Below are 25016 nucleotides of genomic sequence, written 5' to 3' on the forward strand. Positions count from 1 at the left end.
CCAAAACAAATTTTTACATTTTTAAGATATAAGTTTCTTTTCTAATAATGGAAATCGTGAGAACGTAATTATTTCATAGACAGGCCTAGTTTTTAACAGTAACAAATGAAAACAAATCTGCATAGTGTTGTAGGAAAAAAATTACTTCTTTTTTTCACTTTGCTACAATGAGCAATTAATTACATTAAAATTATTTAGGCTAGTTATTTTAATTACTTAAAATATTATTTAATCTGAATACTTCATTTGTAATGTCACACTATTTATCTAACACCGTATAACAAATCAAAACAACACAACAGTTTTGTTCTGATAACAGTTTGTTTTCTAATAACAGAAATCATAAGAATAATTGTGATTAATTAACAGGCTTTACAGTAAACAAATCTGCATAGTTTTGGGGAAAAAATAGATAATATTTTATTTTGAGTTTAGTACAAGCAATAACAAGTTAATTATTTCATTTAAATTTTAAATATTTATTTAATGTCAATATTTTCGTTGTAATATCACACTTATTTTAGTCTTTATAAATGAAAACATTAAAAAAATTGTAAGCGGACTCTTAATTAGAAATCATATGAAAAATGTTCTATACATAATTAGATTTCTAGTCTACTGCACAAATACATCTGGTTTTGAAATATTTAAATAAACCGTGTGAATGGGAGACACTGTATTTAATGTGCTTTGAGAAACGCTTTGATGGAGGGCAGATCATACTATAACTACATGAAAATAATCGGATGGTGGGATCTGTCTCCAGATGTGCTATAAATAGTCTGCACCAGTTTGTCGTTACATAATTTGTGACAGATTGTAATTTGACTGATATACAGAGAGCTATGCGACCACCAGCTGTTACATCACACAAGCGACCACCTCTCCGTTTTTAAAATGTGTTTTTTTTTTAAATAAAGCATTAAAACATCATCCATGACGTCACCCCTCCTATGTCACAGCATCAGCGCTTGTCGTTAACGACCACCTCCGACCATCCATCGACGCTCGTCCCCGTTTTTATTTAATTATTAAAAAAAATAAATAAAGCATCAAGTCTGACCACTATCAACATCATCCATGACGTCACCACTTCTATGTCACAGCAGCAGGGGTTGTCGTTAACGCCCCCCTCGGCCCTGATCAGGAAGTGAATCTGTGGGAAATAGAAAAACGGTCCCTAGAATGACATAGAAGCGGGTGAGGTGGGGTAGACCGAGACACCGGGACTAACGCAGGACTCGACACCTATTTGGCTTCATCCAGGTGCAAAAGCACGTTATCTTTGGAAGGCATAAAGCACCGGAGAAAATGCTGATTAAAGAATTGTAAGTGCAGCGTTATTTATTGATCTGATTGTGATGGGAGCATCCTCTGACTGTCCATGCAGCGCAGGTACCAAAGGCCATGGCGACATTGTAAACTTGACTTTCTGACAGTTCACATTTAAAGCCCTTGATCGTAAATATTTTTCAGGTATTTAATATACAAACGGCTTTGGCGCATATTTATCAATTTACCTTCGCCTACAGTACACTTCGTGTGTGTTTAAAAACGTGCCTGTGGTGCAATTATAACGTTACCTCTGAATATAAATATTTTTCAGTCAATTAAACGCCTCTGAGTGGATGTTTTGGCACAGATATCTCATCAACCGAGTTTAATTGTCTCTACATTGTGTTATTGATACGCTCGTGAAGGTGAAACGGACCGAATTGAGCACACCGCGTTCCGATATTAAATGGCGCCTGTGTATTTATACTAATACTTTCAGAAACATCCCGTTCATTCATTACCATGCGGCCATGAGATTGCTATATTCACATTTTCATTAAACCGTCCGCGCTTTTCAGAACAACTGGATCCGTTCACCTTGCGCACGTTTCATTGAACCGCGCGACTAACTATAACTTGATAATATACTCCAAACCTCCCCCCGCCAGTCACCTTTGAAATATTAATAACCTTTCTTTGCCCACAAACACACAAGGCACCGTCAGAAAGGTCAATGAAACCATATGAGGCTTTCTATTCATCTCCAAACAGTGCAGATAATATATAGCCTAATTCAGAATATTTTCTGACGTCCTTGGTGGAAAAAATACCAGCCTGATATGTTTATTTGATTTAGATGGGGTTTTGGTATTAGTTTTTTTATTACTTTTAAAATAATTTCTGTTAGTAATTTGCAAGGAGCCTGATCGGTTAGCAACACAAATCGTTTTTTGGCGCCCCTATCGTGAAACTATGGCAAGAACGTTTTCAACAAACACTAGCGATAAGGTGTAAAACCACTCTAATAAAGTGAAACATACATCATATATGACTTTCGTCTGGTTAGGCTGGGACACCAGTTAACAGGCAAACCATCATGTTTTCCTCATTTGTCCTTCAACAATACCTCTTTCTCTTATATTCCGCTGTCGCGCGCACACACGTCTTCTGAATGAGTCAGCCACGAGCTGAATCTCTTCAACGCGAAGCGTGTAATAAGGACGCGCCGCTATCATGTGTCATACGTATCTCTCTGACGTCACTTTCAGCCACGTCATGGAGATTTTAAGGAACGGAGAGGGTTCCGCAGAGAACGAGGTGTCCGTTATGCAGCATATGTAGTTTAAGACTTTAAACAAAAACATGTTATCTTCATACTACTTCAAACTAGCCTACTGCAATAAACAAATGGCACGTTTTTAAGAGGATCAGGTTGTCTTGGCTCTAAAGTGGATGCTTGTACACCTCAGGTCCCTCAGGGTTTGCTGTTCATGGTACTTTGTGCTTTCACTAACGCATTAAAAATAACTTTCAACACTAAAAATACCCTTGGGTAAAGAATTAGACCTTTAATGGGAATTGAAATGTGGTTTAAGTTTCAGTTTTGATAAGTTGTAGGACAGGCTATTTAATTAAGATTAAACTCCAGGTGTCATGTTTATTTAATTATTACATATTATTTAAATTAGTGAAGGTAAAAGGGTGTTTAAAAATGGTAGTGATTGAGATTGATATAAAAACTTAAAACTTGATATTTATAATCAAAAATCCTTGGACATTATGCATTAAACTGTCTACATTTTTGTGCTTTTATTAGACATCAGTGGTCTACTTTTTTGTGAGCTAAAGCAGTGACCTCTTGTTCTGTGTGTCTCGTTCTCACTGCTCTGGTGACACTTTCCTGTGATGTAGTGCACATCCAGGATCCAGACACAATGTCTGATGGGTCTCTTGCATATCTTAATTGCCATAAAGACCATTTTAGTCACACTTGCCTCAATGTCATTTTAATTTTACAATCTTTACGGGTGTATCTTAAACGCACTTCTGGCCTGTGGAATTTAAGAAAATAATCTCTAGCTAGCTAGTTTATTTCATTTGTCTCACTAACAATAACAATTCTGTCATTTTGTCTTTTTTTTTTTCCTGAAAATGAAATGTTAAATATTTTTGGAATAAAATGGCCAACTAATTTGATAGCTACATTTTATGTATCCTAAATACACACAATTAAATAATATTTGTACACTTTTGGTGTTATTCAACAAAATTATAGTGTGATTGAAAGTTTCATTTATAAAATTATCTTTATATTTACCTGAATTTTTCTTAGTTTTCTTCACACATCATGTCTCATATTACATTTTTACTGACACTGTTGTCGCATTGGTAAACAATACACTAACTTGTAAAAAAAAAAAAAAAAAAATTATGACAATTGTGGGACAATTGTAATTTGTGTAAAAATATTTTTCACAATAAATATTGAAATGGTTTATGATTATTTAATTGCAGAAATTAAAAGTCTGGCTTTAGGACAAGGGTAACGTAAAATCTATAAATAAAACAGTAGAAAAGTAAAAAAAAAAAATGCAACCTTCATATAAAAAAAAAAAGAAAATCACAAAAACATTAAACATCATATGTAAAATGTCACATTATGATGACTTAATCTCTAGACGGATGCAGTTTTTTTCACATATTTAGTAAAATAGCGACGCTGACCTTTCAGCTGAATATTGAATTTCACAATCTATTTGTAAACTTGATTGTCTCGTTACCGAAAACAATAAGTATACAGCAAAATGCAGCCATGCAGCCAGCCAAAGGCATTTATAATGCAGAAAGTAGCCTGGGTGTCATGGAGGCAGAGGACATGAGACACCAAATCCAGCATGGTGACCGATAGTCCCTGTTCAGGACACTCAGCAGGCAGCACTCAGGAGGGCAAGGTGACTCCTGCTATTAGCAGATGCTAACAGCAAACAGTAAAACACACTTGTGCGACCATGGCGTTTGTTGATAAATGGTGAAACTTCCCACTGAGTTTATGAAGCATCTGATATATGGCTAGGACAGAAATTCCCTCATGCGCAAAAGGACTATATAGTGCAAAATCATGTTCATAATCAGTATTTTTGACTTGTTTTCTAGTAAAAATATCAGAACTATCCTAACCACTTACTCTCATTAAAGTATGGACTTCTTTGTCAATGATCTTGTCAGACATTAAAAGTGAACCTGGTCCTTGACTTTCTGACAAGCTCATGCTTCATGTCAGAGAAGCCCTCATAAGTCAGATGTAGACAGTCCTGAGGTGTGTGTGTGTGTTCATGTCATAAGGCAGATAATGAGAGAGCTGTGCTGGAATGGAGCGCAGTAGTGGTGTTGTCTTACTCCTGAGAAGTATTGATTATATATGCAAGCTCCACAGAGTTTGGTACGCTGCCAACTACCATCTAGAAACAGTACACATATATCATAGATGTGCTTGACAAGGAATAGCTTTTATAGGTTTGCTAATATGAACAGATTCATTTTGTATTCTGATACTTCAAGCCACTAAATATAAGGTCTTGAAGAGACAAAGCCAAGCAGGTCTTGATGCAGAGATTGCGTTATAGTTTCTCTATCACTTTTGTAAGTGCTGTAAGTTATGGTTTATTAGGAATATGAGATGAGCTGAAAATGACTGTGGAAAAACATCAACAAAGTTGCTTTGAAACAGAGGGTATGTAACATTAGAAGCAGTTTCCCAAACACTGCTGGCCACTGTGCACTGAAAAATTCTTCTAATCTTGGTGATTAAATAAATTTTCAAAAATCTAATGAAAAAGTGACTTTATATTTAAGTTATATTTAGTTTATATTTTAGGTTACTTATGCTGGTTTAAAAATATAGTATATATATATATATATATATATATATATATATTTTATATACAGTACATATTTTATATTAAAATATATGCATACTGTTCAAAAGGTTAAGGTCATTAAGGTTTTGTAAAAAAAATTTATACTTTTATTCAGCAAGGGCACGTTAAGTTGATCAAACATAACCATAAAAAATATAATGTTACAAAATTTCTATTTCAAATAAATGCTGGTCTTTTAATTTTTCTATTCATCTAAGAATCCTTGGGAAAGAACATGGTTTTCACAAAAATATTAAATTAATAATTAATTAACAGTAATAAACAATAATAAATTACAATTGAAAATATATTAAAACAGAAAACATATATTTAGATATTTAAAATTTGTAATGCTATTTCACAATATCACTGTTTTTACTGTATTTTATTAAATAAATGCAGCCATTAAAAAAAATAAATTTTCCTTGGCAATTCCTTGGCATTTGTATGTTGTGGTTATATTTTATGAAATTGTCAAAATAGTGGCTGAAGAAAAATCCTATTCATTTGTGGAGTTTTCGAAACATGATGGTAATAGCAATAATGATTTTATTATTGGTAGATTTTAAATAATTTGTTTTTCTTGTTCTCTTGCAGTCGAGTGATCCTACCGATTTCTGTGGAGGAGGTAAGTGTAAATTGAGTGTGTGTGTGTGTGTGCTTGTGAACGCTGGTAATGACACTGAATCCAAAAATTGTTTTGGTATGTGTGTGTGCGGTGTCAATCGCTGATTTGCATGTGTTGACTTCGGATGACTCAGTCTTAGCTGGTTTTGACAGCAGAGGAGTCACGATGTAATTTCGTGATGCTCTCCATGTGCACTAAGCCATAGATCTGCACACCACTCTGTCATTCAGTCACTTATGACTCAGTTATCTCAGCAAGAGGATGAATCTTTCTCCTCTCATGCTGTTTGATCCCATACAGCCCGTGCGGAAACAGTAATGCATCATTTGTCTCACTATGCGCCAATATTAATAGCTGTGCTTTTGGCCTTGTCAGCAGTTCTCACATCTTTGCTTCCTCTCTGGCTCTCATTCTTTCCTCTGGCCCCATTCAGACTGAGCATTCCCTGTGTCTCCCAGTCTCCTCATGTGCTTGTGAACGCTGGTAATGACACTGAATCCAAAAATTGTTTTGGTATGTGTGTGTGCGGTGTCAATCGCTGATTTGCATGTGTTGACTTCGGATGACTCAGTCTTAGCTGGTTTTGACAGCAGAGGAGTCACGATGTAATTTCGTGATGCTCTCCATGTGCACTAAGCCATAGATCTGCACACCACTCTGTCATTCAGTCACTTATGACTCAGTTATCTCAGCAAGAGGATGAATCTTTCTCCTCTCATGCTGTTTGATCCCATACAGCCCGTGCGGAAACAGTAATGCATCATTTGTCTCACTATGCGCCAATATTAATAGCTGTGCTTTTGGCCTTGTCAGCAGTTCTCACATCTTTGCTTCCTCTCTGGCTCTCATTCTTTCCTCTGGCCCCATTCAGACTGAGCATTCCCTGTGTCTCCCAGTCTCCTCATTTCCCATGATCCTCTAGCGTGTCATTCTATTCAGTGACCTGGTCGTGAATATCTAACGAGTTACCTGATACCACCTCCTTCTGCTTCTCTTTCTCTCAGCTTTTCTTGTTGTCTAAGCTCAAGCACTTGCTGATCTGTAAATAAACAAAATTTAGACTTTCACATTTATGCTTTTGAGGTGGCAAAATGGGGAAGTGACAACTGCCAAGATTATCAGTTTATTCGGAGCATTAATGGTGCAGTGTGTAATTTCTAACCACAAATCAGAATCAGAATATGCTTTATTCACCAAGTGTGCTTTTTGCCTGAACAATGACTGACGGTTGGAATTTGTTGTTTTGTCAAGTTTTGCAAATATTACATACTGCAGCTTTAAAGGAATAGTTCACCCCAAAATTAAACAGATTTGCCAGAGATTTGGAGAAATGTAGCATTACTTGCTCACTAATGGATCCTCTGCAGTGAATGAGTGCTGCCAAAATGAGAGTCCAAACAGCTGATAAAAACATCACAATAATCCACACCACTCCAGTCAACCAAATATCATCTTGTGAAGTGAAAAGCTGCGTGTTTGCAAGAAACAAATTCATGAATATAGCTGCAAGCAGCAATTCGGGGCTAAGCACAGCATGTACAGCCAGAATAATAATCACAGCAAACTCATCAAAGCACATCACATTGAACAGTCAAAGGCTCCAAAATATGCATCTCAAAAGCACAAAACACTCTCAAGATTTTGTAAGTGTGCCACATGTTATGTGCTACACTGGATTCGAACCCACAACCTGGAAGGTTCGGGGCCTGTGGCTCAGCAGAGTGTGTCACTCAGTGCACAGTCATCAGGCTGCTGAGAAGAGCTTTCAGTGTAGAATGATAACATAAAAGCAATACTTAGCATGTTGACCAGATTAGCATGCTAAAATACGTTATTATACTAACATATTTTCGGTTAATCTGATAGCTGAAGAGTCACATTATATAGAATGGCAACTGATTAGCACTTTAACAAATTACCACTCTAAGCTAACTAACTAATAAGCACAGTAGGGCTGCACGATAAATCGAAATGGAATCGAGATCGCGATTCGACAGAAGCTGCGATTGTCATGCGTATCTTTCAGTGAAGCACGGTTCTGTGATCAGCAGTAAATCTCCATCCAAAGGCCAGAGGGCGCTGTCGCGCTGAAACTCCAAATACGCCTCGCAGAAGAAACCCAGAAAATGCCTATCGCTGCAGCTGAATAAACAGAAGATTAAACTGCTTTCATTGATTCAACGTGAATAATAAACACTTGCGTAACTTGTCAGTGAACTACGGCTATGTGTAGTAAATTCTGCTCCATCTGAAAGCACGTGATGATGATTTCCTGCTGATTACAGAACCGGCTTTTTTAACAAAATGCGCATGATAATCGCATTCGATTAATCGTGCAGCCCTAAAGCACAGTCAACCTTGGAGAGTTATTTCTCAGGAACGGTAGGGAATATCACAAATCTGTTCAGTCATGTCTATGTGGCTCGGTCCAAAGATTATCTGATCAGATTTTTGAACAGAATTGGACAATTTATAGGAGGGGTAGTGAAAAAACAGTTTTTCATTTACTTCAAAAATGGCAGACAAACAAAATGTTGAAAACTGAGATATCATCAGACTCGGCATAAGCCAAGGAATGTATTAACACAGAGAAAACAAAATTAGGACAATGCTTTTAAAAGTTATAAAAATTTTTTTTTGCTAAAATCCTTATATCTCTGGAAGACTAGGTGGCGTTGTCTTCAAACTTCTTAGGTACCTTCAGGACATGATATCGATGATCCCTACCAATTTTTGTGCCGAAACGTAAAATTGTTCAAAAGATATTGCAATTTATGACAAATTTCAAAACAGCAGACAAGCAGTTCATCTCATTCTGGCAAAATTTGTTATCCTTGGATTCGGCATGACCCAAGGAATCCACAATCATTCAAAAGTTATAAGCAAAAATATACATTTTTGGTATTTCACGACCCATAAGTGGTGCTGTTCCCAACTTTGGCATGGACCCTCAGATCATGGTGTTGATAAAGTGTACCAAGTTTCATTTCAATTGATCAAAGTTTGTCCGAGATACAGCCTCTGAACCAATTTTGGGTCAACAATGTTAAGTTCGTAACACCATAACTTTTGAACAAAGATGAATATCAAAATTCTGTTCAGTCATTTCTGTGCAGCTCAGTCTGAAGATCATCTGAGCCAATTTTTGTAAAAAGTGGGCAAATTATGAAGGAGGAGTAGCGAAAAAACTTTTTCACTGGAGGAAGCATTACTATGAATTATGGACAGAAGCATCGGTTTAAAGTTAAAATGATTCAATAGATTTGTTTCTTACAAACATGCAGCTTTTTACTTCACAAGACATTAATAATGGACTGGAGTCATGTTGGCACCCATTCACCATCCACTGGTGAGCAAGTAATGGCCTGTGGGTACATTTTCAGCAAATTTCAACTATTCCAGCTATTAATAAACTATTCCTTTTAAGATCCAGTCACATGATTAACCATCTGATCACATAAATCACCTCAGCTGCCAGACTACCTGACTCCAGCTGTTCATGTTTCTATAAATAATATCCTAGTAATTTCCTAGTAACTTTGGACCGACATGAGCATGTGGGATCTGCCCTGAGGGACAAACCCTTATCTGGGCCGGATTATGCAAATTAAAAGGCTGCTTCCACCTTGTGAGGCCCCTCTTTTCATCTGCACTCATTTTTACATACCTCAGCATATTCTCCAAAAAAGTACTGCCAGCCAAAATCCATTTGGATAATAGTCTAATCAGTTCTGTCACATAAAATATGTCTGGGACGAGACATTTTAATGTAAGTCCTTCCTGTCAGGTCAGAGTCTTCTCCTAGCACCCAGTGGGAGTTTAAAAGGTTAAAAAGGAGATTTTGCATTGCATTGCATTCATTAAGACTGCACAATTAAATGGATGTTGACCAGATTAGATTTAAATTGAGTTGAATGAACCAAGGGTGGGTGAACATACCTAGTTTCATTATTTCTTCATCATTTTCATTGATTAGTGTATTTTCAGAGTAATGATCCTTATTGTTGAAACACTGTCATTAGCATAAAGAGATCGCAGATAAAATATGATTGGCTGCTTTAGTGCCCATTCCTGGAAAATTGACATTTAAGGGAAGCCACTTCATTTATAAAGGTTGATCTATAATTCATAGAGGTTTACTTTGATACTTTAAATATGTAGATCTTTAAAAGTATAGTTTCACTGCAGTATTTTTAAATGCTGTATAAACTATGAAGTATTCTTATAAGCCTATAGTTAAGCAATATCACATGAGCAAGAGTGTCGTCATTTCAGCAAGACTGTAATTATATTGATTCAATAAAAAGAAGCCAATACTTTCATTTCAATGTGGAAGTAAGCTATTTCCTGTCAATGCTTAAGATTTCATTCAAGACTTAGCCGTTAATTAGATTAACAGTGCAGTAAACCTTTATGATTATGAAAATAAAATAATATGATAATAAACATTACTTAACTATATTATTGTACACCAAAAACAACTGGAATCGTCTGACACAAGAAGCCTTGCACATTGTAGTTGAAAAGGTCTGCAACTTCTCTTACATTAAAATAAAGTGGATTGAGTAACTTTTAGACCGAAAATTCAAAGAATAAACAAAAAGTAACTGCCTTTATTCTTTCTGTTTTAAAGATATTTTAATATTCATTTGTCTGTATATTGAGTGTGTTGTAGGTTTGTGTTTTATTGGTTGATTTCTCCCCTCTTCCCACCCTCTACACTCCCACTTTTCCACAGCCTTACATGCCCATTTCTGGAGTCTTCTTCAGATCTAAGGTGTGAAAGACCAGTGCTGAAACAGGGGGGGTTTCATGACACTACATATGGACCAAATAAGAATATGTATTTTGTGCCTTTGCGCTGATTTGCTTTGACATTATGATGTTTTAATTGTTGTAAGAACATGTTCTTTACATGTATTGAAAACACTGAATGTGAAAACATTTTGTGTGACACATCTGCTGGATTTACGAATAAACTCTTACAGTGTTAAAATGTACTCTGTGACTAAAGTACATATTTCACACTTTCAAAAATGTTATTTTAACTCCAAAATAGAGGAAGTCATATAAACATTTCAGGAGTGTTAAATTTGACTCAAATTGAGTTAATTGTACACTGGCTTTTTTGCTGTGTAGGCACAATATTGTCAGTTACTTATACACCAGTGTAACAGTCCCAAACAAAGTCAAAGCAGAAGCATTGCGCATCTCAGAGCAACACGTAGTAGTGTGTTTCGTTCCTGAATGAATTTTAAAATGAATCGGTTAATTGAATGATTCAATGACTCACTCACTTTTTTCATTGCTGAATGAATTAAAGTTTTGAATCAATCTTTTGACTGAATGATTCAAACTCACACAAAGACAGTCACTTATCTTATTTTGTTTGTATACCCCTATGAAGGCATTTAAATTAAAAATATTTTATTTAACATTTAGTCAACATATTGTTGACTAATGTTTCTTAGATTACTTGAGGAGAAAACAACAAGGATGAAATCTGGAATCCATATTTTAAAAACATGGAATTATGATATGATGTTAATTCCCCTCATTGAAAATGTTGGCCCTCTGTGCCTCCCATTTTCATACAGTTCCCAGAATCACCACTGGTCATTCGTCTTAATGCTTGCAGATACGAATAAATAATGACAATCGACTTTCTTTTGAGCACTGAAAGCAGAGAGCAGCTCTTGTCAGATAAGCTCACATGAATTAAAGCCCTGATCCTTCATCTGCTTTCAGGAGCCTTAAAGACACATTTTATTTGGTGGATGTTGTTTAAATCAAGAGGGCAAAATGCTATTCCTGGAGTCCATTCATTCAGCAGGGAATGATGGATTAAGAAAGCTTACTTGCTTAAGGGCAGCTGGGCAGTTTATGCCCCCTTTATGACACTCCCTTATTTCTACCCTTCTTCCTCTTCCTGTTTATAATTATACACACACACGCACACACACAAACACCACAAGCTGTCTGTCATTGTAGACAGGCTCTGCGCGTGAGACATCCTCTGTTAGCCTGTCGATTAGTCTGAGCTCACATCTTTTAGGCTGTCCATCACCATCAGTGAACTATAATCAGGGTTTAACCATACTACACATCACATGCTGCTCATTCAAAAAGATTACAGTTTTATGCAGTGTCACTTTAAAAATGGATATATGGCACACTGATACAAAAAAATAGCACACCCACTGCAGACGAAACCCTGTCTGATGCTGTGTGTGTGTGTGGACTGCAGAGAGAGTGGGATGAAAATGTGTGATATAGGTTGGATTTTCATAGAGTGCTGCAAAGTGACGCATTCTGCTACTGGCCTCTGATTGGCTGAGAGGACAGAGGGAACTCTCTGATTGGCAGAGGAATGATGACACTGCATGTAGATACAGAACCATACACATAGTCCCCACACTACACAGGAGGCATGAAATCCATCCATCCATCATCTATATATCTATGTATATATGTATCCATCTATGTCTGTATGTATATATGTATCTATCTATGCAATGGAGTGTGTCACCGCACTCTCCTCCCTCTCTTTCTTTTTCTCCCCTTTTCTCCTCTATCTGTCATTCTCTGGTGCCAACTGGTATAAATAGGCAGTCTGCTTTGTGTCGTCATTTTCTTTCCTCTGTTCTCTCTCTTTCTCTCACACACACACACACACACACACACAAATGCTTATGCGTGATGGATGGTGTGTTTAGGGATGAATTACCACATTTAAACAGTCGGGCTGTTTCTAGGTAAGATTCTGGAGGTGTTTTAGCTTGAGTTTTTGCTGCTGGCTCAGCTTAGACTCTGAGTAGAGGCTGCTGACAGTGAACGTGTGTCAGGACACTAAATCTCTTAGTCTAACACACTCGATCTGCGTGCTTAAAAAAAGGTTCTTTACTGGCATTGATGGTTCCAACTTCCATGAAGAACTATGTTCTTCTAAAAAATGATTCTTCTATTGCGTCGCTGAGAAAACACCCTTTTTGGTACAACATAAGACTCAACAATATCTGCAGGTTTTCTCTTTTTATATTGTCATGCCCATTCAAATATGTATATTGTGAATGTTTTTTTAAATATATTTTTTATTTTTATAATTAATATGCTTGATTATTGTAGGGTTATAAGAAAATCTAAATTGCTTTAGCAAAGTCTAAATGTCCACTTTTGCATCCTTAGTTTGCAGATCCTCCTTTTAAATGGAAAATTATTGTCATTATTAGTAGATTATAATTTGAACTTTAACATGTTGTGATATGGAAAATCACTCATTAGGCTAATGATACAATAGTAACACAAAATGTGTTTCATTTCAATACAGGCATCCCTAAAATTGATAATTTGCCGGTCAGAAAGTGAGTTAGATGTTGATTCATTTTCCAACAGTTCAGTGTAGGATTTGATAGATTCAAACCGCTAACTGAAATCTTTGAACTATTCATTAAAAACCAGCTCAAAGGGGTCATTAGATCAGGACTGCACTGTTTCACACTGTATGGATTCAATAAAAAGAACAATTTCATACGAGTAATTTGTTCAGGAATCAGACTAAACTGTTCCCTTAGTAAGACTTCTCTTTCCTTTCCTTTTGTTTTTTTTTTAATTGCAACATTCAATGCAGACCGCATCTCACATTCCCCTATTATGAATGTGATGCACTAAAATGTCCTTGTGCATGTGTCAGTGCTTATGCGTCTTTTTGCAGTGTTTACTGTGTATGGTGTGTCTGTTTATATTCTAACTATATTCTCTACAGGATTATATGTGACCCTGGAACACAAAACCAGTCATAAGGGTCAATTTTTCGAATAAATGAGCTTTCCATTGATGTATGGTTTGTTAGGATCGGACAATATTTGGCCGAGATACAACTATTTGAAAATCTGGAATCTGAGGGTGCAAAAAAAAATCAAAATATTGAGCAAATCGCCTTTAAAGTTGTCCAAATGAATTCTTAGCAATGCATATTACTAATCAAAAATTAAGTTTTCGGTGTGGAATAAAGGTAAATTATGTGAAAAAGAATGCGTTTTTTTTTTAAACAAAGCATTAACACATGTTAGACTGCACCCCATAAACACAATCAAGCCTAGAAAAAAAACAGTGAACCACCCCTTTAAGACTGGTTTTATGATCCAGGGTCACATATGTGATTAAGATATGAAAGAAGCCATTGTTTATTCAGCATAGATTAGCAGAAGAGGAGGGAAACACACACACACACACACACACACAGAGGGAAGGAGAGAGAGAGAGAGAGAGAAAGAGAGTGACACAAGAGAACCCAGGATTAATAGACAATAGTGATCAAACACACTTAAGAAGTTTGAGATTGTGAAATGTATTTCTGTGTGTCTCACAGTATCAGGTCGGGCAGCTGTACTCCGTAGCGGAGGCCAGTAAGAACGAGACAGGTGGAGGAGAGGGCGTTGAGGTCCTGAAGAACGAACCCTATGAGAAGGATGGAGAGAAGGGACAGTACACACACAAAATCTACCACCTGCAGAGGTACTCATACTTACACAAACCCACAGACACATGAGTGTATTAATTAAAATGTGCTAGATTAATGTTAAAATTTAAAAACAATAGTGCACTAAAAATAGGTTCATCATTTACATATCCTCAAGTTGTTCCAAACCAGTACATTTTATCTTCCACAAGTAAAGAAGTTCAGCAGAATGTCCAGGTTTTTTTTTTTCATACAATTTAGTTGATCTCAAATAATGACAAAAAGCACCATAAAAATGCTGTGTTGTAAGTTCCTCACTGAAAACTATCAAAATGCTTTAGAACACTCGGAATATGAATGATATGGACTACTTGTCTGTAGTTTTATGATGCTGTTCTGACATTTTGGTGCTTGACTTCTTTATTTGCTTAATTTTCTGTTACCTAATGCTTTAAAGTGGTAGTTCACTCAAAAATGAAAATTACCCCATAATTTACTCACCCTCAAGCCACCCATGACTTTCTTTTTTTCAGACGAATCCAATCGCAGTTATATTTGAAAACGTCCTGGCTCTTCCAAGCTTTATAATGACAGTGGGTGGGTGTTGTTTTAGTAGTCCAAAATAGTCCAAAAGAAGTCCAATAAAGCACATCCATCCATAATAAAAAGTGCCTCACACGGTTCCAGGGGGTGAATAAAGGCCTCCTGCAGCGAATCGATGCGTTTTTGTAAAAAAAATATCCATATTTAAAATTTTATAAACAGTAATCTCTAACTTCCGCTAGCTGTCATACGCACATTCACAATAGAATGCCGTTCCAGCAGATGACATAGGACGTCGGCGTAGTGCAAGTTTTGATTAAAAGTTAGAGGAAGTTAGAGATTACGGTTTATAAAATTTTAAATATGGATATGTTTCTTACAAAAACGCATCGATTCGCTACAGGAGGCCTTTATTCCCCCTCTCCCGGAGCCTTGTGAGGTCATATAGCCTACACCTAGGATGGCTTAAGGGTGAGTAGATCATGGGGTAATTTTCATTTTTGGGTGAACTAACCCTTTAAGGTGATAGTGTGTTATTTAAATCAAAAGAAATGTAAAAACAATGAATATTTTCAAACAGATTTCCAAAATACCTCCCTTGTCGGTTATTGGTCAGACAAACAGATAGCCACGCCCCAAACTCACACCAGAGCCACTGTTGCTATGTTGCTAATTTAACTAGTTAAATTGCTCAAACAAACAAAGTTTTGGAGAAAGTATTTTAAGAATATTAGTCTACTTCTCATTTGCATTTTTGCTTTTTCAGTAAAGTCCCGTCATTTGTACGAATGCTTGCACCAGCGTCAGCACTGAACATTCATGAGAAAGCTTGGAACGCCTACCCATACTGCCGCACAGGTAACACACACACACACACACACACTCTTAACAGCTAAATTTCTTCTCATGTGCTCTTTCTTCCTCTTGCTTTCATATTATTATGTCTTCTTATCTGTTTCTCCCCGTCTCTTTTCTGTCACTGCATTTGCGGGCACTGAATAATTCACTATTTGAGCTGAGCAGGAGTGGAGTTACAGCACAGGAAACTGAGATTATATTGACACATTCCCTTCACATCATTCTCACAGCCGCATAGATGACAGACTCCCCATTCGCTAAAGTCTGCTATCAAGATATTTCTAAATCTCACTGCAGTGCTTAAAACAAGTCTACAGTTTTGTTTTTGAATACATGTAAAAAGTTGATATGGCAAGTATTGAGCTATATTGAATTTTTGAATGATTTAATAATATTAATATTGAATAACAAAATGATTTGTCTGAGATTATTGGCCAACCGTCAGCAAGCTGCTAGAAGAAAGAAATGTGTTTTCCACTATTTGTCCAAGTCAGGGTGTCTAGATACAGTTACATTGTAGTGCGTTAGAGGTATTCAATTAAGAGCCAAGAGCTCTAGCTTCTACAGTTCTACAGTTCCTTCACAGGAAAAGGTCCAAACATCTGTTTCAGGAGTCAATATGGAATTTTTTTGTATTCATTGCAAATTACAAAAGTTAGCAACCTAATTTTACTGTACCTTGTAAAATTAATAAATAATAGATTTTAAAAGTGGCAATAAAATGGAAGTATTTATAGATATTTTCTTCTGTATTGTGGTGTACATATGAGTGTAACAGATTATTGAAAAATAAAATAATCCATCGGTTGCCGATTTTGTGGAGTTTGTGGGGTTGATTGTGGAGAGACTGGGTTTAATAAACATCTAAAGACTAAATCATTGGAGTCGAGATTGAGTTATGACATTTTGATCAAAAATTACAATGTCAAATTTAAATGATAACAATAATAAAGCACGCATAGATGAATCGTTCACAATAAGATGAATAACATGCATTTGAGAAATAGATAGGGTGAATTTTCATTTCATTTCATGCTGATTTTAAGTAAATCTGCTTTCAGATATTGAATTACAAACATAGAATCACTGACATTTTCCTCAAAAATAGCATTAGAGTAAAACAACATCTTTAAGCATTTAATGTCAAGTTAAGTTGCATGAAGTGAACAGAATTACTGAGCTTATTTATTGTTTCTCACCATTTTGACTATGAAACCTACAAAGCTTATCGTTGTATAATGAGAATTTATGAGTAATGATTCACGGTCTGATTAGAACTAATGTTGAGTTTGTATATGGATATTATTTCAGTATGTTTACTTCCAGACTAATATGTGACCCTGGACCACAAAACCAGTCATAAGGGTCAATTTTTTGAAATTGAGATTTATAAATCATCTGAAAGCTGAATAAATAAGCTTTCCAGTGATGTATGGTTTGTTAGGATAGGACAATATTTGGCCGAGATACAACTATTTGAAAATCTGGAATCTGAGGGTGCAAAAAAATCAAAATACTGAGAAAATCGCCTTCAAAGTTGTCCAAATGAAGTTCTTAGCAATGCATATTACTAATCAAAAATTAAGTTTTGATATATTTAAGGTAGGAAATTTACAAAATATCTTCATGGAACATGATCTTTACTTAATATCCTACTGATTTTTGGCATAAAAGAAAAATAGATAATTTTGACCCACACAATGTTTTTTTGGCTATTGCTACATATAGCCCAGTGACTTAAGACTGGTTTTGTGGTCCAGGGTCACATATGGGCTAAAATGAGATTAAATAAAATTAGAAATGGTCTTAAATGAGATTTGATGTATTCTTAAACATAAATGATCTAATTCACATTTTATTTTCCTTTCCCCCCCATTGTCTGTCCTGCATCACCCTTCAGTAATTACTGTAAGTATACAATCTTTGCAAGTACACAAATAAGTCATATTCATTCATATGAATGAACAAACATGTTGAACATGTAGATGTACAGCACAAACTCATACAAACACTCACTGTTTGACTGAAAGAGGAGACAGTAACTTTAGCTGGAGTGAAAGGAGAGAGGACAGATGTCAGTATGTCACTGCGGAGTCTGTCCTTCAGTTATGGTTTATCAGTTTGTTCATTGATTATCTGTGTTTTTAGAATGAGTATATGAAAGAAAACTTCCTCATCAAGATCGAGACGTGGCACAAACCCGACATGGGACAGCAGGACAATGTGAGTATAGGTCTAGTAGTAGATTATATGTGTGTGAACTCCACAATTTTGTGCCAAACCTGACAATTATGTTCTCAAGTATGATAGTTCTGTTCTTCTTTACAGGTTCACGGGCTAGACCCAGACACCTGGAAGAAGGTGGAGGTGGTGTACCTAGACATCGCAGACCGCAGTCAGGTGGAGCCAAAGGTGAGCTTTACTTAGATAAAATAGCTGCCTTTTCCAGTTACTTTCTAATCCGATCAGTGCTGTCTCTGTGTAGGACTATAAACCAGATGAAGACCCCACTAAGTTTAAGTCTGTAAAGACTGGAAGAGGGCCGCTCGGTCAGGATTGGAAGGTGATACATTTTAAAGCACCTCTAATGGCTGTGTGCTTGTATAAAATTTGTGTAAATGTAGTAAGTGCATGCTTGATGTATGAGTGGGAAGCTTATTAATGGCAAATTATATCCAAATGCTTAATGGATTTTGGGTGTGTGTAGAAAGAGCTACCTAAAAGGACAGACTGCCCACACATGTGTGCCTACAAACTGGTTACTGTCAAGTTCAAGTGGTGGGGCCTGCAAAACAAAGTGGAAAACTTTATTCAAAAGGTCAGTGTGATTGATTAAACCGTTTATTAAAGTTACCATCAAATCAAATTTTTGACCATATTTAGTGCATGTTCCTGGACTGATTGTCTATGATTCATCTGCGCAATATAAAGGTTTACTGAGAGGACAAAATCTGTTGTTTACCAACTTTATTTTTTTTTGTAAATAAATTAATATATTTATTCACATTCAATTGATCAAAAGTGACAGTAAAGACATTTATAATTTTGTTGTGATATGGAAAAAAGATTTATATTTTAAATGAATGATCGTCTTGTGAACTTTATATTTATCAATGAATCCTAAAAATTATTGTAACACTGTTTCCACATAATTATTAAGCAGCACAGCTGTTTTCAACATTGAGAATAATAAAAAAATGTTTCTTAAATCAGAAGAATCTTCCTTCAGATATTCTGAAGGATCATGTGACACCGTGATTGATGAGTGATTGATGCGGAAAATTCGGCTTTGCCATCACAGGAATAAATTATACATTTAAACATATTGAAATACATGAAATCTTATCAACCCCCAAATTTTAAATGGTTTGAAGTCTGACTAAATTCTATTTTTTTGTTTTACTTTATTATTTTCTACACATAGACAAATGCCATCAGAAAGTTAGTTACCATTAACTGATATAAACTGTATGTCATCCAATCCCTGATAAAATTAAGTTCCATCCTCCAATTTTATGTAAATAAAATCAGTTTAAAATTCACCTTCCAAAATGAATTTTGTACCTCCTTCTCCCTTTAACAGCAAGAGAAGCGCTTGTTCACTAATTTCCACCGGCAGCTGTTCTGTTGGATTGATAAATGGATCGAGCTGAACATGGACGACATCCGCAGAATGGAGGAAGAGACCAGGAGGGAACTGGATGAGGTCAGATGACCCTGTCTTTGTCCACTTTAAATTATTCCTCATCTCTGTTATTCAGTTTGAACCAGCCTTTATATGGTAATGATCAATTTTAGTCAGTTAGCCAAACAAACGAATTGCTCCGAGATATTTTCTTGTAGAATTTACAAACAGCTGAATTCATTTGTTGCGAGATTGAGTTTTTGTTTGTGTTTGTCTGGTGTTTTGAGTGTCGCCTTTCGGCCTGCCACAAATTTTCCCACCACACAAAGACAATTACGTGTATCAAGGCAGATGAATAATTGAATGTAGCCCATAATGAGGTCCAGTCACTGCGAACAAAAGGGGCAGCAGAGTGGAGCAGGTCACAGTTCAGCGCTCTCAGGTGCCGTTCGGGGAATGAGTGACGTCATGTATTGGCGGCATCCCTAGTTTCACATACTTTGCAGGACTATCCCAGAAATCAGTGTCTCCTCCTTGACTCCCACAAGTGATCTGTAATCCCAGAGGATAGGAAAAATCAGGATAAGTCCTTCTTGAATCACATTTGTAGCCTGTTGTTCTTCCACAAGGAGCTATTCACTTTATGTACACATGCATGTTTTTCTCTTGCTGTCTTTCAGATGAGAGTGAAGGATCCAGTGAAAGGCATGGTGGCTCTTGAAGACTGAAGCTGCTACGTGTTCCTGGATGCTGCTGTTCATAAAGGTAATTGACAATCTTTAGCGCCCCCTAACGTCATTTATCTAAAACAGCAAGTGAGAACTTTATTTTTTTTTAAATATATTTCCTAGTATATGGATGCAATATATGGGCTATGTTTGGGATAGCATATTCACATTAACTATGTTGGGAGTACAGTATGCATAGAATACTAAACTTGAACTTTCAGTGCCAGACTGCCAAAAATGAAAATAATTTTAAAAAGAAATGTAATAATGTATTTTTAAGTTGATAACTGCTGATAACCACAACTGTTCGCAACATAAGGTCATGCGACAAAGTTTTTTTTGTATTTTTGAAAGAAGTCTCTTGTGCTTACCAAGTTTGCATTTATTTGATCAATAATAGTCAAAACAGCAATATGGAATATTATTATCATTTTAAATAACGGTTTTCTATTTTAATGTATTTTAAAATTTAATAATTTATTCCTGTGATGGTAAAGCTTAATTTTCAGCATCATGACTCAGTCTTCAGTGTCACATGATCCTTCAGATATCATTCTAATATGTGACCCTGGACCACAAAACCAGTCTTAAGTCGCTTGGGTATATTTGTAGCAATAGCCAAAAATACATTGTATGGGTCAAAATGATTGATTTTTCATTTATGTCAAGTAAGTAAAGATCATGTTCCATTAATATATTTTGTAAATTTCCTACCGTAAATATATCAAAACTTAATTTTTGATTAGTAATATGCATGGCTAAGAACTTAATTTGGACAAATTTAAAGGTGATATTCTCAATATTTTGATTTTTTTTGCACCCTCAGATTCCAGATTTTCAAATAGTTGTATCTCGGCCAAATATTTTCCTATCATAACAAACCATACATCAATGGAAAGCTTATTTATTCAGCGTTCAGATGATGTATAATTGAAAAATTGACACTTAAGACTAACTTAATTTGGACAAATTTAAAGGTGATATTCTCAATATTTTGATTTTTTTTGCACCCTCAGATTCCAGATTTTCAAATAGTTGTATCTCGGCCAAATATTTTCCTATCATAACAAACCATACATCAATGGAAAGCTTATTTATTCAGCGTTCAGATGATGTATAAATCTCAATTTCGAGAAATTGACCCTTATGACTGGATTTGTGGTCCAGGGTCACATATGCGGATTTGAAACCATTTTTTCAAGATTCTTTGATCAATAGATAGTTTGTTGTAACGTTTTAAAAATCATTATTGTTACTTATTTAATGCATCCTTGCTGACTACAAGTATATAAAAAAATAAATAATCTTACTGACCCAAAACCACTGAATGGCAGTATGTACTGGACAGTATTCAATCAGTAGCAGGTTAGTAATCTATTCTGATCATCACTGTGGAGTTTAACCTTTAAAGTAATTGAATATTCTTGTTCTCTCTCTCTGTCATGTCATTTCCTGTGAGTCTTTCTCAGATCAGACCTGAACTACTGGAGACCAGCAGCATCCCTCCCCTCAATCAAATCAAAGCAACATGTCTTTTTAATCATAATCAAAGTCCTTCATCCAGCCCTTTTGGTGCAGTTTGTCCTGAGCATCCTTCATATCCTCCTTTCAGTCTGACAGTGGAGCACATTGACTAGTTAAATAGGCTATTATACCGGTTCTAACGTCATGCCCAGTTTATGAAGTCTACCTACTTAAACAAATACAGGGACGATCAGCAGTTCGTCATTTATGATGTCAGATCATTACCTTAATAAATGGAGCTCGGCAGAATTGTGTTTTAAGATGAGTTTAATGTAAAGCAGATGATATTTGTGTGCATATATATTCAGAATATCTATTGGCAGTGAAATTATTGTGACAGATGTATAAACAGGGTTTTTAAGTAATTGTCCTCCTAAATTTTTTTTTTTTTTGTGGACCAAGCCGGGTTTTCCTTGTTTTGTTTTAATCTGTAGTGATTTGTTTTTGTTGCTGTTTGTTTTAATTTCATTTTACCCATTTTTTTTTACCTATTTACCAGCTGATCCAAGGTGTAAATGTGTCTCTTTATAGTGTAGTACTGTACAATCACAGTCGTTTCATCCTGACCATTAATTTATTTGTAACATGCATTATGGACTACAAGTACAGTTCATATTTAAATGCAAAAAACAGAGTTTATTATAATCAGCTGATCGAACAGTATCACATTCTTGAAATAAGCTGAAGTTAAAAGTATTGTTGTTTGTTAATCAATCAATATTAATGGTTTCATAGTAATTTCTTCCACAGTTTCCTTGTATGTGCTATTTTAGTCAAGCTATTTTATTTATTTATATAAAAAAGACAGGTATACTGTAGCTGTAGCTCGCCCTCCCTTGGTTGTTTTTGATTGGTTTACAAGATCAGGCTCCGCCCTTTTCTTTAGTCAGTGACTGACTGACTGTCTTTGAAAGAACTTGAAGAGGCGACACTAAATCTTTTAGTCTTGACATCTTTCATAAAAGGTTTATTACTAATATAAAAAAGTTTTTTTTCCTGACTATTTTGTCACCAGATGAGGTGCTCAAGGAGGATGTTTTACGTTATGCGCATATTTTATAAATGTATAATTAATTTTCGTCTCACCTCCTTTCCATTTTATTGAAGGATCGATTATCGTACTTACCCTTTTATAACATGTCTTGAGGATAAAGACACATTTATCCAGATATTAGCAATAATACCTCATTTGACAAACCCTTCCAATCAACATACATGATGTGAGATAGTGACTTTAGAAGTGTATAATCCATTCCCTCTCAGAATGTTGCGTCATTAGGACTTTAATACAAATATACTCTCACTTCCAATCGCTCCTAGTTTTATTGATATGGAATCGGGTAAGGAAGGTGAAATGGGTTGAGTATGGGTTTTTAAATCAGTCTTTTCTTAGTAACGTGATGTGTGTATGGATGTATGTGCGTTTGAAGTTCTCAGTGTTTCTTGTTTTCGCGTGAGGGACATCCGACATGTAACTAAAATGGAAGTTTACACCCTTGTGTTTCTTTCCGCCAATGCTCAGGACCCATTAATGCACACCTAAATTCACTCTGACAAGAGTTAAATTATTCTTGTAGAATTACATCGAATTCTTTGAAATTCGTAGAAATTCCATTGAATTCTTAAGAGATGGATGCAAGTTTTATGGTGTAGATTGCGCGTGTTAAAACATCTTTACCGTCATAATACAACCATCGATACACCAAAACTGTGTTGGTCCTGAGTCTTATCAAAGTGATGTATGGATGTATGTATTGAATTGTATATAGTATATAAATATATGTAGATGAACACATAAATATATATATATATATAACTATATAAATATAGCTCAGACTATCCTGCCAGGCTATCAGCACATAAAGCCTTCCATCAACCCAACCAGAATAATTATATCTAGTGGTTTAGTAATGGCTGGGTGTTATCTGTGGGAAAAGTTACTGGAAGGTGGTGATTAATGGTGGTTTAGGAAATTAAAACTAGATTTGAGCTATTGATTTGAACAATCTATAAGGGAACCTTCAGATAACTCCGCCCATCACTGTCACTGGCCCCGCCCCACATCCCTGGCCGCTCCTCTTTGGCAGGATGGTGTCTAAATATGTTTTCATTCATCGATTGTTGTTGTATTTTTGCTGTGAGCCATAGAAATCTCTCACTTTCAAATTCCTTTCAAAGCTTACACTGTGAACGAAGCCATGACCTTTGAACTTGAGAAAAAGACCCTTTCAGGAGGTTTTGGACTAGGTTGCCATTCTTCTCTCGATTGAAACTTGTCCAAGCTGGTGTTTGAATGACAGACAGGTGGCTTATAAAAGGGAACTATCCACATGAACTGATCATCCACAGTTTGTGTTACCATTATGTGAGGCAGATCATGGTAAACAGGACTTTCTCATAGATTTGTTGTTGTTAGATTTCATGATTTGTTGTCGAAATTAAAACCCAATGATTCTAGAAATACAAAACAAAAAAATGTTTTATGAATTTGTTTCATCCCACCCTGTCATGTCATGTTTTTTTTTTACAATTTATTTTACTGTGAATTTGTGCCTTTTGTCATCTTATCTTCCAATAAAATTACATTGGAGATGTGAAAAAATAAATACACTTTTAAAAAGTAGTGTTTTACTGGTTTACACGTCTTTAAGTTCTAAAAATACTTATTCAATATTGTTTTTTCAGTAAATTTGTACTCCATTTTCTTCTTTGATCAAACACATTTTTCAGTTGTTTGCTTAAAGGGATAGTTACTCACCCTCATGTCGTTTCAAACACACAAGACCTTCGTCCATCTTCGGAACACAAATTAAGATTTTTTTGATGAAATCCGAGAACCCTGCATAGACAGCAACGCATCCAACACGTTCAAGGCCCAGAAAGGTAGTAAGGACATCGTTAAAATAGTTCATGTGACATCAGTGGTTCAAACTTAATGTTCTGAAAAAAAAAATACAAAAAAAAAAAAAAAAACTTTACTGTCATCAACACACACTGAAGACTGGCACGAAAGAGAATAAAATGTAGAATAAAGTTTTTTTTTTTAACAATGTCCTTACTACCTTTCTGGGCCTTGATGGTGGTAATTGTGTTGCTGTCTAAGCAGGGTCAAAAAGCACTTGGATTTCATCAAAAATATCTTAATTTGTGTTCTGAAGATGAACGCAGATGAGAACGACATGAGTGTGAGTAATTAATGATAGAATTATCATTTTTGGGTGAACTAGGCCTATCCCTTTAACATCAGAGTTGTTCTCCTAGAGGGCAGCGCATTGACACGTTAAGCTATGGTGCTCATGACAGTGACATACACTGAACAAAATTATAAACGCAACACTTTTGTTTTTGCCCCAATTTTTCATGAGCTGAACTCAAAGATCCAAGACTTTTTCTATGTACACAAAAGGCCTATTTCTCTCAAATATTGTTCACAAATCTGTCTAAATCTGTGTTAGTGAGC

General features: G+C 35.7%; 1 protein-coding gene across 1 annotated transcript; it reads left to right on the forward strand.

Annotated features, from left to right (window-relative positions):
* The first annotated feature begins 1134 nt into the window (after nt 1-1134).
* LOC107720580 (phosphatidylinositol transfer protein alpha isoform) lies at nt 1135-21976 on the forward strand. The gene is made up of 12 exons (XM_016528304.1): nt 1135-1328; nt 5790-5820; nt 14189-14334; nt 15588-15679; nt 17580-17587; nt 17828-17902; nt 18008-18091; nt 18165-18242; nt 18387-18497; nt 19263-19385; nt 19985-20069; nt 21502-21976. The coding sequence occupies exons 1-11, from the start codon at nt 1312-1314 to the stop codon at nt 20030-20032; spliced, it is 813 nt and encodes a 270-aa protein (XP_016383790.1). The 5' UTR covers nt 1135-1311; the 3' UTR covers nt 20033-20069; nt 21502-21976.
* Nucleotides 21977-25016: the final 3040 nt, after the last annotated feature.

This window comes from Sinocyclocheilus rhinocerous, unplaced genomic scaffold (genome assembly GCF_001515625.1).
Source record: "Sinocyclocheilus rhinocerous isolate Xijiao unplaced genomic scaffold, SAMN03320098_v1.1 scaffold603, whole genome shotgun sequence".
Taxonomy (NCBI): Eukaryota; Metazoa; Chordata; class Actinopteri; order Cypriniformes; family Cyprinidae; genus Sinocyclocheilus; species Sinocyclocheilus rhinocerous.

Bases quoted from the DNA above. Each gene is read 5' to 3' on its own strand.
- LOC107720580 (XM_016528304.1), top strand. The intron at 14,335-15,587 runs GTACTCATACTT...TTGCTTTTTCAG, and splicing joins AAAATCTACCACCTGCAGAG to TAAAGTCCCGTCATTTGTAC. The intron at 18,243-18,386 runs GTGATACATTTT...GGGTGTGTGTAG, and splicing joins CGCTCGGTCAGGATTGGAAG to AAAGAGCTACCTAAAAGGAC.